This window comes from Saccoglossus kowalevskii, chromosome 15 (genome assembly GCF_978046115.1).
Source record: "Saccoglossus kowalevskii chromosome 15, keSacKowa6.1, whole genome shotgun sequence".
Taxonomy (NCBI): Eukaryota; Metazoa; Hemichordata; class Enteropneusta; family Harrimaniidae; genus Saccoglossus; species Saccoglossus kowalevskii.
The window spans coordinates 13,871,288-13,887,385 of record NC_140655.1 but is presented as its reverse complement, the minus strand read 5'-3'; the positions used below and the strand labels follow the sequence as shown (position 1 = coordinate 13,887,385).

The 16,098-nt window shown below is 32.5% G+C and overlaps 1 protein-coding gene across 1 annotated transcript; it reads right to left on the bottom strand.

The window, feature by feature from the left end:
* Positions 1-936: 936 nt before the first annotated feature.
* On the bottom strand, positions 937-15,722 carry LOC102810415 (phenylalanine--tRNA ligase beta subunit-like). The gene is made up of 15 exons (XM_085490473.1): positions 15,576-15,722; positions 14,383-14,438; positions 13,369-13,466; positions 12,982-13,111; positions 12,189-12,304; positions 11,278-11,386; positions 10,299-10,449; positions 9,637-9,769; positions 8,552-8,665; positions 6,916-7,022; positions 5,407-5,588; positions 4,628-4,720; positions 3,730-3,912; positions 2,764-2,854; positions 937-1,528 (listed from the first exon to the last, which is right to left on the bottom strand). The coding sequence occupies exons 1-15, from the start codon at positions 15,631-15,633 to the stop codon at positions 1,377-1,379; spliced, it is 1,773 nt and encodes a 590-aa protein (XP_085346599.1). The 5' UTR covers positions 15,634-15,722; the 3' UTR covers positions 937-1,376.
* Between the last annotated feature and the right edge of the window lie 376 nt (positions 15,723-16,098).

The following is a 16,098-nucleotide window of genomic DNA, read 5'->3' as shown; positions in this document are numbered from 1 at the left end:
ATGTATTGTACATTTCTCAAATGCATCTTGTTGTATGTATGAGAAAGAATATCATGTTTATTTCACAGAATTGTCTTGTTGCACATGGTTACGATGCAATTTATTTAAGTATCCAGTAAAGCTGAAGTAGATATGTCTAAAATGTATGTCATCTTCTTGTTTATTGTTGTTAGTGTAATCCAAAAAATTGGGTTGATAGACATTTTTTTGAAAAACAAAGTCGAAATTGTTATAAAAAAAACAATTTGCATTTTTGCACAGGTTTCTATAGTGAAATTGTTTCATTTTGTCTGGAACTTTTGCTTTGTTACATGATTCCTAATATAATTAAAACATTTCACAAAATCCGAGTGCGTTTCAGTATATACAGCAAGATGTACTCTTTCATAGAAGTCCTCTTTTAAATATGTGCTTGTGATTCATGTCCGACTGCATATCATTAGGTCCTTTTTTTAATTGAAGAACAACTACTTTGAATGGGAATTATTCTGATGTACAGTCATGTACACTGTATACAATGACCACCTTAAACAAGAGATAATTCGATTATAATTACTTGTGACTTACAATACACATTGAATAAACACATTTAATTTTAATTTGTCGAATATTTCCTAAGATTTGTTTCTCCACCAAATATATATGAAGCAGTGTTCAATAGTAGCAGAATCGAAATAACATTTAACAATGAAGGGGCTCTCCTTAAGTATTTTTAAAAACATTTAGGAATTTCAAACAAATTTAATATTTGGGAAAACTTTGATGTTAAATATTTTACATTTTGTAATAATTCCCAAAACATTTACAGATTATGATATTGGAGGCATAAAAATATATATAATTCAGCCTCCATATTGGTATCCTTTTATTTTTGATCCACTATATGTCCAAACTATTCTTGTCCAGTTTTGTAAAAAATCCATAGTAACATATAAATTTGGTTCAACAGTAATAGTTTAATTTACTTGAATAAAATCCAATAATATGAAGAAGGTATATACTATATAAATTGTACAGTGGCTGTTGCTGATTAATTTGCTTTCAGTACGACTGCAATGATACGATACGTTTTGTCAATGTAAAAGCATGGTTTTGAAAGCAAATCGTCAGCAATGACTGCGACATGATAACGATGTTGACTTCATGGTCACAATTATCTTTAAGAACAAAATATAGTGTCACTATATAATGGCAAAACAAGTGCATTTAGAAAGAATATTAGCATAGAGGATCACTCGATAACATATGTAGCACTATATCAAACACTCAACCCAGAGGTGACATTGCTACAGGGAGGAATGAACAGCGATCTCAATTAATGTATTTTTCATCATTCTCTTCTATTGTTAATTTCATGTAGCGGATTGAATGAATACTTAAAGGAATGGATGTAGATCAATTTCAAATGTCGAACACGGAAGAGAAAGTTCAAACTTTGTGATGACATCTGGGTGCAGTACGCCCAATTTGCCAATCACGTTTCCATAGACAACAATCTCAGCACAACGCCCTGGAAAGTAAGTAGCATCTGTAAGGAAAGTAACAATAAACAGGTTACCATGGCATCGATGAACGGATTCTACTTCCACATAAATGCAATACATATATCCCTCAAGTTGAGTGCACGTCGGGTTACTATATTATCTGACAAATTATTGCTGTCGTAATTTACCCACATCTTGTATAAATTTGGTAAACTGCGTCACAACTTATGGAGTGATATTTTTTTATAATAATGAATGTTAGTTTACCAAAGACTACCGTTTTTCTCAAAAATCATTCTTGTTTATAAATATTGAACAAGGTTTTCTTTTGAAGAGTAGAATCTATTTCATATTTATTTACTCAGATTTGAAATGGCTTGGGCAAAATTCAAGTACATGTACATCTTTGTTTACATCCAAAATACTTCAGTATTGATGGCACATACTATTTTGTAAACGTGCGTTTTTCATTGTGTATAAAATGTGTGGAAATACTCATCCAAGTTAGGTTTTTTGTATTAACTGACACCATTCTAGTGTACATTGTTTATTGTAACTAGTATAAATAGTAAACTCTGTTTCGACAATGAACTGTTATCGTCATAAATGTGTTAAATCTTCTTCAATGCTGAGATTATCTTTCCAAAATAGCTAATTTCCTGATTGTAAATCAAATTCTTGCCATAAGTTTGTAATACAACAGTGGTAAATCTTTCCCATGTTGCGTTCACCATTTAGTGAGTTTGTTAAGTCCTCATTTCAAATTTTGAGTCAATATTATTATCACCACTGAATAATCAATCAACATTTGCAACACCTTGTGAAGCACAGTATGACCAGATCACACTACCATTATCATTGGCTATTAAGCAATGCATTTGAGTTTGTCTTTATTTAAAACTGTGTTTTTCTTCACCAACAAAATTAAAACATATGTATATTACAATAAAATGAGTATTTTTTGTTATGTGGAAATACCAACTTTTTTTTTGTTTGACTATAATTTTCAACAGTTTACGATGCCTTTTTATATCCAAATTAAGGCCTTGCACTCTTCCTTGATGCCTAACCTTGAGTGATGCCTGAAATGTAGTGACTGTAAAACGGTTTTATTTTCATCCTGCCAAACATGTCACATTGTTAGTAAAAAAAAATAACATGGCACCAATTTTCTGAGTTCAGGTCACTTGGCGCTAGGTCAAGTTTGAAAATATGGTAAAGAAAACTTTACATTATGTGATTTTGATAATAATACAGATAAGGAAAACAAATATCTTACCATCAGCACTGCGTATGTAGTAACCTGTATTGTCTTTTTTTAGAGGAACTTCTAATATTTTCATTGTTCTATCTAGAAGACCATGTATCACCTGTCAAAGTATGTTATTTTTATCAGTGACCAAAAACAACACAATTGAGCATTTAAAATTTAAGGCAAACCACATCAACATTGAACATGTACCAGACATATTTCCATGACAGAAGGGGTGCAAGGGAGGATAGCTGGTACAGGTTAATGCATTTTAGGTATTTTAAGGAAATAAAATGGAAAATTCCATTTACAGTAAAAAATAGGTTTTTACGCTTTATTCCTAATAAAGTTTATTAAAGAATAAAGTTTATTCCTAATTACATTTTTATAATATACTTGATAATTTGTGACACTTGAAAGATTTAGAGTATCAGCATAGTGTGTGACATATATAGAATCAATCACTGAACACAAGTGGATAAACTGGCACGAATATCATAAAATGTTTTCACTGGAAGCTTTAGTAGTTATCTCTTATCGGATTAGGACTAACTATAAAGAAAATATATTATAGAAGCCTAATCCCTAATAGAAGCTTGACCCATTCTTTTCGATTGAGAACTGACTTAATATGTGAAGGTACTACATATGAAGCCGTATCTCAGCTGTTACATTGTAACATTTTAATAGAAGCCGCAGTTTTTAATATTTTACAATACACGCAGGAAAAGATGTATAATGATAAGGTTGTCATGGTAATACCAAAAGGTATACACTCAGGCAGTACAGGATCACATGAACCTCTGATACAAGGCAATTGATACATTCAAAGAAATTCTTGGATATGTGCAAAATTAAAACATTTTGATCGTGTTTCTAAGTTGTAATGAACTTATTTAAAAGCACGAAGAATACATTAAAAATGTAGTGTTTTGAATAGCTTCCTTTATTTTGGAGAAAATTGATAAAAACAATTTCTACGATTCTACTGACCTCGAAACCTGGACTTTTGTTGTAATAAACAGCACATAATTTTCTGTAATTTCTAGCACCAACATCTTTATCAGCGTCTTGCACCACAATATCTGATATTTCAAACAGCTTCAAAGGCAATGGCATCTTTTTATTTGAGCTCAGAGTTTTCAGTAACCCTGGTAACAATGTTGTCCTGGCAACCTGTTGATGCGGTCAACGTAATGCACATGTGAAATGCTAAATCATTTACTATAACAATAAAAGATTCCCTACAGTGCCATATTGGATGAAGGTTCTATTGTATTCTATGTGAGTACAAAGTAGTATGCAAAAGTAGAACACTGAATCCAATATGGCACTGGTGCTATGAGGAGTTTATTGTGTTGTAATGATAAATCAATATTTGCTTGGTATTGCCCTGGACCATGCATACACATATTGTTCTATTTTTATTTCAAAACATTCTGAATGCTAGAAATTTAATTTTGCAATTTTATGCAGGTTCTGGGCCACTGAAATAAAATTTTATTTAAATCAGTGACTGAAAGTAAGACTCCAATGATAACATCAAGGGTACATCCATAGATGGAATTACACTGTAGCCTCGCTATAACGAACTCTTTGGGGGACATACAATTAGTTTGTTATAGTGAAATGTTCATTATAATGAAGTACATAATACAATGTACATTGGGTTTGTTGTGAGCGGGAATAAGGAATTTTAAGCATTCATGCTTGACCCCTGAAGAAACAATAGAGGTTATTAGTATTTTAATTATTTCCATGGTTACACAACACACATGCAAATTGGATATTATTATGCAGAGTGAAGTTGTACAAATTATTATACAAATTGGTCACCATGTTTTGACATCTGCCTTGGGAGAAACTGGAATTTTATAACCAAAGAAATTACCTGAAATTCTGCAGTTTTAGGGTTGCTTATATGCACAGCTTTTGTGTTTGCCAAATCCTTGTTTAGTTTGTCAGCAATATCTTCTCTTGAACACTGTGAATAAGAGGGAATCAATAAAATTTGTTTCACAATATATCCTAATATCTATAAAATAATTGTGATTACGATATACATTCATTACCACCATCAATAAATACAAAAATAATGTTACTTTCTTGTACTTTGAGCAAAAGAATGAGACGTCCACCAGTCGGCCATTTTGATTTAAATCAACAAATAAAGTGAGATGCATATTTTCAAATCTAGTGCAAATGGACAAGTACAAATGTCAGTTAGATGAGATTTGTATGACATCTTTCTTTCATCCTCTTCAGGAACAATGCTTTGAAGACTTAGTATCAATAATGTTTTAATATTTACTCATAAAAAAAAAAAAAAACATTTTTTGAAAGATTAATTATATTCTAAATGACAAAGCATTTCCACACCAAAGGAGTGATTCACCACTTGAGAGGGCACAACATGTGCTGAAAATGTGCTGTTTTTATTCAACAAATTTGGCTCAAATGTCACTGTCCGCTTAAGCTTCATTACGTTTTACAATAAGAAGTTAGCAATTATAAAGTTGACAAAATAGATTTTAGGAAAGAACTCTTCCAACAAAATTAACCTGCAAATGCAGCATGATCCTGAAAAAGAAAAGAGCAACATTCTTCATTTCTCCTCTCCCGGAATTATTAATGGTCAATGTCATGCAATTAACCCCCCTAAATACTTACAAGTGCAAATGTCAGTGCCTCAGTAAATCCAGCTGCTGCTAAATCCTTCCTTAGTAGATCAGTTAATTTATTAATGGGGAATTGTTCACCTATAGTAGCACATTTTGGCAGGGTTTCTGTGATGTTATTGTAGCCATATGCTATCGCTGCGTCTTCATAGATGTCGCATGCATGTATAACATGTGCATTGACGTTAAGGACCGTAGATTATGAATCTACTTGTACAACTAAACGATGTGCAATGCTACAATAGAATAGCCAGTAAATATTCAATTTTAGAACCAAAAAAGTTGTATTCCTTATGGTATAATTTGAAAATTTTTCCTCAGACAAAAAAATTGAACATTGATTAATTAATGCTTTGAAATCATACATTAAAGCTGGATTTGGATCGATAAAACATCCTCTAAAACAGGAAGCAAAACATTTTCTTCATTCTACTGTAGGTGATACACATTTCAGTGAATGCAAATTGAGTTGCAAGTTGGAACTGATGGTACGATGATGAAAAACAACATTTTTTTGTCAACAAGTCACATTCAAAGACACTCCTTCAATTTTCTTGGGCATATTCAGACAATTGCATAAACACTTGGTATACAACGTGGTTCTACTGGAATTTTATTCTTGTATCTCTCGGTAAATAATGATTACAAGCAAAGAAAGATATAAAATAACAAGCCACGCATGGCACAGTCCCAGTTAGTTATTGAATTCAAGGTTTATAGTTTTGTTTATAGTAATATAGCTGGAATGTAACCATGTCAGGAATATGATTATGATGATTGTTTAACATTAAAATGGTTGACATTTGTATCTGATTGTCAAACGAGTACTAATTACAGCATTAATTAAAACAAATTCAGTCATTTTGAATACATTTATATATCTATAACATGATATATAATGAATATATAAAATTTGAACATAATCAGACAAAGCATGTCAGAGATATGGGCATAGGGCACTAGAACCATATTCATTAAAACAAAATGGCCGCCAGTCAGCTATTTTGAATCTTATCTGAAAAACAAAATGACTTGCATCAAGGTCCCATAATGTCTAATGTATATACCAAGTTTAAACAAAATCCATCTGTAACAGCCAAGAAATGCTTGATTTTGATGATTTTTCACACAAAAATGGCCGCCATTCAGCCATCTTGAATCAGATCATGAAACAAATTGATGTGCATATGTATAATATTATGTATGTGTGAAGTTTGATTTTGATTGGTCCAGGCATGTCTAGACGCACCCACAGACGCGCGGATGCACAAGGGTCAACACATAAGTCCTCGTTTTTTTGGGACTGCGTCCAAACAGGGACTAACAAAGTTATCAACACAAAAGCAGTATAGAATAATAATGACCTCTGCTACATGTTGGTCATCTGATCACAGTACTGCCATATATACATACAGTATGTGCTATTCATTGATAACTATCATATTACTACTGTATCATACTAAACTGAAATCTAAAACCACTGGGTTGCAAGCAAGGATATCATGCCTGGTTGGAGGAACTTCAACTTTGATGTTTTCACCATTGTCTATAACTTCAGACTTCAAACACATCCGGGTCAGTAACCGTGCCAGCGTATCTGCGCTCTCACTATATAAACAAAAACAAATGTTACTCAAGCATGGTGAAGCATCCTTCAAAGTCAAGTACACTATGTCTAAGGCAATATTGCTGACAAGACTGTCGACAGTCAACTTGCTGACCTGAGAAACACTTTCCCATTTGGATATAATAATAATAATGAAATTATTGCGTCCTTAGAAATACAAAGCTTCTGTCAACTGAAAATTATAAGATTAGTTATGATAACTACTACTTGAAATTTATTGAGTTTGTCTAAGCGCATTGCATGCTGGGTACAACCTCGTAGTGAGTTTGGTAAATAAAGTCTCCATCCATGCAAAAATTTGATTCCGATTTGAGTCCTCTTAATTTATAGTAGTACATGTAAGAGTGATGACCTGGTATATTACAAAGCCTAATACTACACTACAATAAAAAGAAAGCAAGCAAGTAGGTAAGCAAGTGTCACATATAAGACAGTATTTTATTTTCTTGATTGAAATTAGTTTTTTATCATCTTTTGAAGTCATCAACAATTTTCCTCATGAAAAAGGAATGTATGATTTGTTGGCTTACTAATTTATAGTGAGAGCATATCATAATAAAGTGGTCGGTTCATCTACTATATCATTCTATTCACAAAATGTTGTCTCAAAAAAAGTTATAAAATAATCACAAAATCTCTGAGCAGAGAAGATTAAAAGGTTTACATTTAATATATTTCAATTTTGGTATCAGGGTGTGAAAGACTAGTCATTCGGTTCTTAAATACTAAAGGCATCTTAACACCGTTAAAAACAAACAATTAACTATATTTCCATGATAAAGCAAAATGCTGAGTGATTCTAATGAAAAGTATAGAACTAGCACAATTTTAAATGACCCCCAAATAAGCATACATTTCATGAATAAATAATCCAGGTGTTACAAATGTAGATTATTTCATTGGTTTGTCATAAAATACAAGATAATTCAACTTAGTCTCACTGTAAGTGAATGTTTTGTTGACATGCAACCTAGATGTAAAACATGATCTTCCATAATTTATATAAATAATTTGAGTTTAATACAAGAATATCATGTATGCACGAAGACAGTACAGTCGGGAGTATTGACTGACACGCAGCGGTGTACTGACTGAGTGCATACTTAGAGGTATCCTCGTAATAACCATATTATTATACATCTTTTTCTTCCAAGGATACATCATAGGAATGCTGAAATCCGAAAATGTTAGAACAGAATCAGCGAATTTCTTTGTGTGGAGTCTAGTCAAACCCTAGTCATAATCAAGTTTGTTTTTAATATTAGGGGACGCTTACGCACGTAATCATTCCATATTTGGAATTTGTAGTTCCTTATATGGTAGGATGAAAATACCCAGTAAAAAAACCACAAAATTATGGCACGCTGTAACTTATGGCGTTTCGGTGACAGATGTATAATAATAATATTTATGCAAATGATTGATCAATATGCAAATTAGCCTAAATAAAATTTCAGTTATTACACTTGGTTCATTATAAAAGAAGTTCAAAAACAGACTTTAATAATACCTGATGCCGATAGCTTTGTTTGTTTTCTTCACTGAAATGACTTCATGTCTGTACTGCAGCTGTGGATAGATGACCTTACTGCCATCGGGGTTGATGACCTCAACAGATTCAACTCTGAAGCATAGAACATAACAAACAAAGTGGTTAATGAAACGTGAAATATTTTATAAATAAATGAATGAATGAATGAATGAACGAATGAATGAATGAATGAATGAATGAATGAATGAATGAACGAACGAACGAACGAACGAATGAATGAATGAATGAATGAATGAATGAATGAAAACACTGTTTGAGGCTGTTATACCATTTATTAACTTTTTCCCCACTGGACTTTCTCACCCAAATTTGTCAGCTTTTTTTTGTATTCTTCAATAGTATATTTTAGTAAATTTTCAGTTTTTACTCAAAATTTTCGTTTTAATCTTCTGACAAAAAGTGCAGAATATAAACAGGTCTATTTTGTGAATTTGTGATGAAAAAATGGAACTGGTGGTGAAAAGGTTAATGTTAAAAGAGGTTGTTTTAATGGTGTGTAGGACGTGATCGCTTCATCATTCATTCAACTACAGTATTATTATAATCAGTAACATTGAATGTTGCAAGCCCTGGAACATCTATAACTAATGGATTAATTAGCCCTGGAACATGTACTTCATCTAGAATGACTAATGGATTAATTATCCCTGGAACATGCATTTCATCTCGAATAACTAATGGGTTAATTAGCCCTGGAACATGCATTTCATCTCGAATAACTAATGGATTAATTAGCCCTGGAACATGTATTTCATCTAGAATGACTAATGGATTAATTATCCCTGGAACATGCATTTCATCTCGAATAACTAATGCATTAATTAGGCCTGGAACATGTATTTCATCTTGAATAACTAATGCATTAATTAGGCCTGGAACATGCATTTCGTCTTGAATAACTAATGCATTAATTAGGCCTGGAACATGCATTTCGTCTTGAATAACTAATGCATTAATTAGGCCTGGAACATGTATTTCATTAGCCCAGGTACATGTATTTCATCAAGAATAAATAATAGATTGATTAATATTAATATTCTTACATAAAGGGTTGAGTGCAGTATCCACAGAACATAGTAACCAATGTATCCAAGACGACCTTGGCCTTGGTTAGGTCAGTAGCAGTACTTTCTATGAAGATATTTTTGGTTTTCAAAGAAATCTTCGAATGATCACCTGAAATGGTACAATATTTGTTATGCACATTTTAAAGTTGGACCATCATTGTAACTGAGTATGTGTTTACATAACAATGAATGTTTAAACTAGCAACTAGTCTTTTAGTAGCATTAACAGGAATGTTACTAAACACAACCAAATTATGTGTTGGGACTGTTAATAGTTTGAGACTTTCGTGGTGACGATCACTCACTTATTACGAACTGAACAAAAAAACAGAAGAAAGCAAAAAATAGAGAGAAATAATAATTTAATAGTATTCAAATGATGTTATTAAGGAGAGAGTAGGAAATCAAACAGGCTGTGCACCATGGTCATTACCACAGTGGAGGTCGGCACTCGCCAGTCGACCACATTTTATGCACATTTATACATAGATTCTATGACGCCGGCTGACCGCAGTTGTTTGTGGTAAATATATTCTGAAAACAATCACGTGTTTCTATGAGTTATTTATTTGGTGAGTTTTGATAAATTTATGTGACATTTGATGACTGTTGCCGAGTGTGGATGAAACAAAACCTACCATTGATAATTGGTGGCATTGATAAAACTACACCGTTGTCATCGTAAATGATCGGATAAACAGGCTTATCTCTGATAATGTGTAGATAATGTTTGATGTGGTTGTCTGAGCTGTACAGTTCCATCTGCTCCTCTCCTGTGTATTCTTTGTTCTATGAATGTAAAATAAATGATAGATACATTACGTAATCTTCAAATTATCACCACCCAAGTCATACAAGAAACGTTTCAGGTAAAACAGTGACATGACATGAAAATTATTTTCAAGCAAGCGACCTCTTTGTCAAAACAGTTCTGTTGTCTTTGTAGATTGTCTGATAATGTTCTGTACAATGAGATATTACATGTAGCTATTCACCATGGTCATTGTTCCCACAACATTCTTGCCATATTAAAACCATATTATTTTACATGGTTGTTGCCATGACAATTACAATTGTTTATCATCTGGTTACAAATCTAACCATGATTTTCTTAACATGGATTAACAATATTAAATGGAAAACAATAAACACATTGTTTGAATTTAAATCAACACTGTCTGTTCATTGAGATCAGTGCTCAAACAACAAAAATGTTCAAATATTGACAGCGACCTGTTTTTATACATCTGCAAAAAACTAGTTTTGTATTTACAGGTAAGATAGTAAATTACGAAAGTTGTCAAATTTAGAGTTGTGCTTTAATTTTAGATGAAGGTTCCATGTTTACTGTATTACAATGAACTGTGTATAGCATATAGTGGGTGTCAGTAAAAAGATCAACAGGGGTACTAAAGCAAAAAACAATAGAATGCAAGTTATGTTAAGAAAAGAAAAAATTCACTCTCCAGATTTCATAACAATGTAATTGTGGAAGCTGTGCATTTGCTGCATTGTCATTGTTAATTTCAATGCAGTAGTTTTGGAAAACCTTTCTATTTCAGAGAGTACATGTATGATATTACTCTGAAAATTATCTGACTTCACTTGTTTTCTCACCTGATTCAGTGGTTTGAATTTGATATCTTTTGGTGGTTTAGCATCATAGACAAAGGGTCCTTTTATGGTGTCCAAATCATGGGTTCCTATGGCAACAAGTGAGCGCTTCCTGAAATAAAGAAATTCCAATTCTTGTTCTTCAGTAAGCATCACCCTATACAGAACTCCAAACAAATTAAAGTTATACTGCCCTCTATGGGTTTATCTGAAAAACTTTTGTTTTCATTAAATTATTTTTGCTACAGTGTACATACACCATACCATAATGAACATAATCAATGTAGATTTTTTGCTTCCAAGTAAACTGAAACAAAAAGTTTCCATCAAGTTTGGGTCAAGTAATTTAATTTTTCATATTACAGTACAATTCTACAGCACAATTATAAATGTAAATTAAGTACCAGTATGATCAAGTCAATATTTTGCTTCACAAAAGCATTAACATAGAAGCCTACTCATAAATTAAAATACCTAGAATTTATTCATTTTGCAATAAACTGTACCCCAAGACAATATAAAGATTTTGACCTAAAAAAAGTTTGGGGTCACCAGCCATTTTTACACTATTATAACAATTTTACCACAGGTTTCTATGGCAGAGATATCATGCAATATCTCAAAATTTAACATTGTGTTCTATGGATTTTTTCTAAAAATAGCAATTTTCAGGAAATATTAGGACACGTTTCTCAAAAAGCATAACTGTAACACACAAAATAATGTTATTTTATTGTACCATGAGACATTAGCTTCATTATTGTACATAATAAATTAATGAACATTGTCATGTGATTTATGACCAATTTTGTCAAAAATTATGATTGGGCTTCTACCTTATTAAAGTAATCTAATACATTATTCATGACAACATTTGATACAGATTACAAATAAGTAAACACAAACATACTAACCGGCATATATTATGATGGAGTTTATCTTGTAAATCAATAAAACTATTATAACTATCCACACTGAATGTCACATCCCGTAATATAGCGGCCACTGCAAATGGACGAATTTGGCTAGTCTGAAAAAAAATACATAAATTGTAACTCAAAGATTTATGGCAATTCAAAAGAGCAGTTTAATCATAGCTACCCAAGTTTGCTCCATCTATTTCTCCACTTCACTACTAAAAATAATTTTACTCTAGAATATTTGCTATGTGATTCCTGTTCCACAATATATGATGTCAGTACCAAAGGTCACCCACCCACTTTAATAATTGATAAATTACATGAGCACATTTGTTGAAAAAAGTCCTATGTACATTGTATGTATATACAAAGTCTGAATGAAATATGTCAATACGCTATCAAGATATAGTTCTGAAATTTCTCAATTTTGATGAATTGTTAGCAATGGAAATGGCCTCCATTCGGCCATTTTTAAATAGATTACTAAACAATTACACGTATTCCAGGATGTATGATGTATATTTGAAGTTTGATTGTGAACATTTCAAGCCTGAACGTGATAACAAGTGTAGAGACACGAACAGATGAATGGATGTAGAAGTGAATTTATATGTTCCTATTTATAGAACATGCACTAAAGATATGATAGATTTTGAACAGACAATGTCCAAAGATTCATTCTAAACAGTCAGTTTCTGATTTGTTGTCCTCATAATAAGGTATATTGTAAAACTCGTGGGATGTTCATTCCTGCACATCTGATCACAGAACAAATAAAAGTACTCACTGCTTCTTTTATGATGAGTTGTTGCATGGCAGCGTATTTGGGAGGCATCGCTTGATACCTTGGAGATTCCATCTTCTCTTTAAAAACATGTAGACCTCGCACTAATCCTTCTAGACACAATAAGTCATATCTAGAAAAAAACATTAAAGATCAGAAAAATTTGAAATTAAACTATATTTTAATTCCTACTAACAAATAAATCATAAAATTTGATGAATTTCTTTACATTTAATCTAACCTTCTATATTTTGTTTGTATAATGTGGTGGAAAATGCACAAAATAAGGATTTTATGTCTGTGATACTACAAAGCACATTTCTTACAATTTTTTTTTTTTCATTCATCATATCCTCATCAAGTGACTGCAATCTTCCTATAATTTCTCACCTGTTGGCTGGGACTTCCACTCGATATATGACAGCATCAGACGCATCAATGCCTTTATCATCACCTTGTTCCCGTATCAACATGCCTTTTTCAGATGTCTGAAATACGAAAATATGACACAAAATAAGACTGTGATTTGAAAAAGCTGAATTGAAAATCAAAATAATGTACCATATTTCTTCAGGGACATGAATACCAACAAATTTGTGTTTTGACAATTCTAACGAAGCAAATATAGTAAAGCTCCAGTTAAAAATGGGCATGTCACAGATTTGTTATCAGAATTTTAAAGAAATTCAATTTTTAGGAAAAATTTTATCATGAAAAAATGCATATGCGCATCAAATTTGAAAAACAAATTGACTAAAAGGTGTTTTTTTTAGGCTTTATTGAAGATAATAACTGTGATAACATGCACTGAAAATCCCATTGTTGGTCATAAAATTTCAAAAGAAACATAAATTTTTAGTAATGTTCCAAAACACAACTATGTTCTAGTGACTTTTATTATACTCAGAAAGCATGCAGGGGGTTTTCTAGAAAAAAAACCAAGTGGGGGAGATAGGGTTCTCCCTACCAAGGGGTGAATTTTTTCGATAATCCTAAGTTAAAATGGAGCATTCTATGGCTTCCTTGGGGCAAAAATTACTATCAGACAAGTCACAGTTGAAGACTGTGGCCACATGTGATCACTGGTCAATCAGAATTTGATGGTTGCCAGAGAATCTGCTACCCAGGGTAAGGGGGTGCATGGCCATGGCATGAGGGCGCTACGCCCCTGTTCCCTGTTTTAAAAAATCCCTGGCGTGTATTTCAAAATAGACACCACTATGTACCATTTGTTTTATGACAGAGAGATTTTTCCACCAAATTTATTTTTATACATACTACTTGAAAATTATTATAATATATAAACATAAATTGTAGATAATCAGTAATGCTCAATCTTTTCCTACTATCTGTTATATATTGCTCAATGGTCAACAATAGGGTGGAATAAGATTCACAACTTACCACTTCATCAAGTTCCAAACCAAACTCAAAACACAATTCATCAAATTCTTCATCGGCTGAAAACAAAAAAAACAAAAAGTCATGAATAATTAATAAGCACAAAATTAATAGTTTCATTTTCTTACTGGCGACAGCGGGAGCCCCATGTAAGGAGAATAATTCCCACTGTAGTAGTTTTGATGTCTTCAAATTTTCTCCCGACAACTCCGAAGTGGTCACCTGACAGCTCAGCAAGAGTCCTTGTCAACTTCAAAGTACGTGTAAAGAGAATGCATAGGGCTCGCGACAGTGGGAGGTCAGGGTTTAGAAGATTAGCATAAACTGTGTGCTAATTAGCATATACAGAGAGACAAAAAACATGGCGGGGAGGAAAGAAGGCAGATTTCCGGGCGGTGGGTCTAAAGATGTCGTGATAGTGGTGTTCCGACAGCGGGAAATTTCGCTACTGTCGTGAAAACCGTAATATAAAGTGGGCCTTAGACTTCAGGTTAGTGATGGGGGACTTAAGAAACTATTTCTATTGTTTTATTAAAAGGTCTTGTTTCACTGATTGCAAAATCAGGGTGAGCCATTTTTTTTTTTGTCTCACAACTTTGTTATTTGTTTTCTAAATTCTTAGTGCAACAAAGGAATTCCCTTCATCTTTATAAATATTCATAAATTTCAATGGCAGTTAAATTCAACTAGCCAATCAATGAGAACATTGCGCAACATCATCATTTGAAAACATTATTCAATTGGCCAATAGAAACCTTTCTTTTCATTATGAAATTTATAAATATTGATATAGATGAAGTGAATGCCTTTCTTGTGCTGGGAGTATATTGCTAATTAACATATATGTAACATGTATCACTACACCCTGGGCCTGCAGAATATTATTTTAATTAATGTTAATTAAATTTGGAACAGTGTAACATAAATTACTTACCTTACAATGGAATCAGATTCAACAAATAAATATGTATTGGGTATCATTAAGTGAATTTTATTTTACAAAAATCGGGAAAAATTAATATATATAGTATTGATGGAATTATTTGGATTTTCAACCCTGAAGTGGGTGTGCTCAACAACAACGCCGGCTGGCCGGGTGACTGAACAGCATGTGCAATGATGTTAGAAGTGCGACATGTGGCACGGAGATCGCCCGATGAATCGAGGCCGGTACCATCATAAATAATTTTACTTACTCATTGTCGTTCCAAGAGCTTGGAAAAGAAGATCCCGTTTCACACCAATCGTCGGCATTTTGCTTAATTAGACGGAAACGAAAGAGAGAACTTTCTGATGAAAGACTCGGCAAAATGACTTGTAACCCGGAAGTGTTAAAATTGTTTGAATGAATTCTCACTAGAGGGCGCTTTTTCATCGAATTGAACAACAGCGAGGGTATAAAATTGTTTTCTTTTGTCATTATGAAATATATGGAAAAGTATTGCGTGCAGCAAAAAAATTATTTATTGCATAAATACTCTCCAATATTATAGAACGTGGCTCAACGTGTCACTATTTTTTTCTGGCAAGGAAAAAAAAAAAACAGTTTATTTTTATATTAGTTTCAGCAATGATAATGTTCCATAATTCTTTTGATTTTCAAATGATACGTTACCTGTAAATGTAGTTGTTCTTTATAACGTCAGTGATAATAGACTTCATCACATAATTTAAATCCCATAACAATGACGGTTTTCCAACTGAACGTATAAAATGACA

Coding starts and splice junctions, on each gene's coding strand:
- LOC102810415 (XM_085490473.1), bottom strand. CDS start 15,633: ATGCCGACGATTGGTGTGAAACGGGATCTTCTTTTCCAAGCTCTTGGA. Junction 9,770..10,298: donor AATGCCACCAATTATCAATG/GTAGGTTTTGTT, acceptor GTACCATTTCAG/GTGATCATTCGAAGATTTCT. Junction 8,666..9,636: donor TACTGCACTCAACCCTTTAT/GTAAGAATATTA, acceptor TCTATGCTTCAG/AGTTGAATCTGTTGAGGTCA.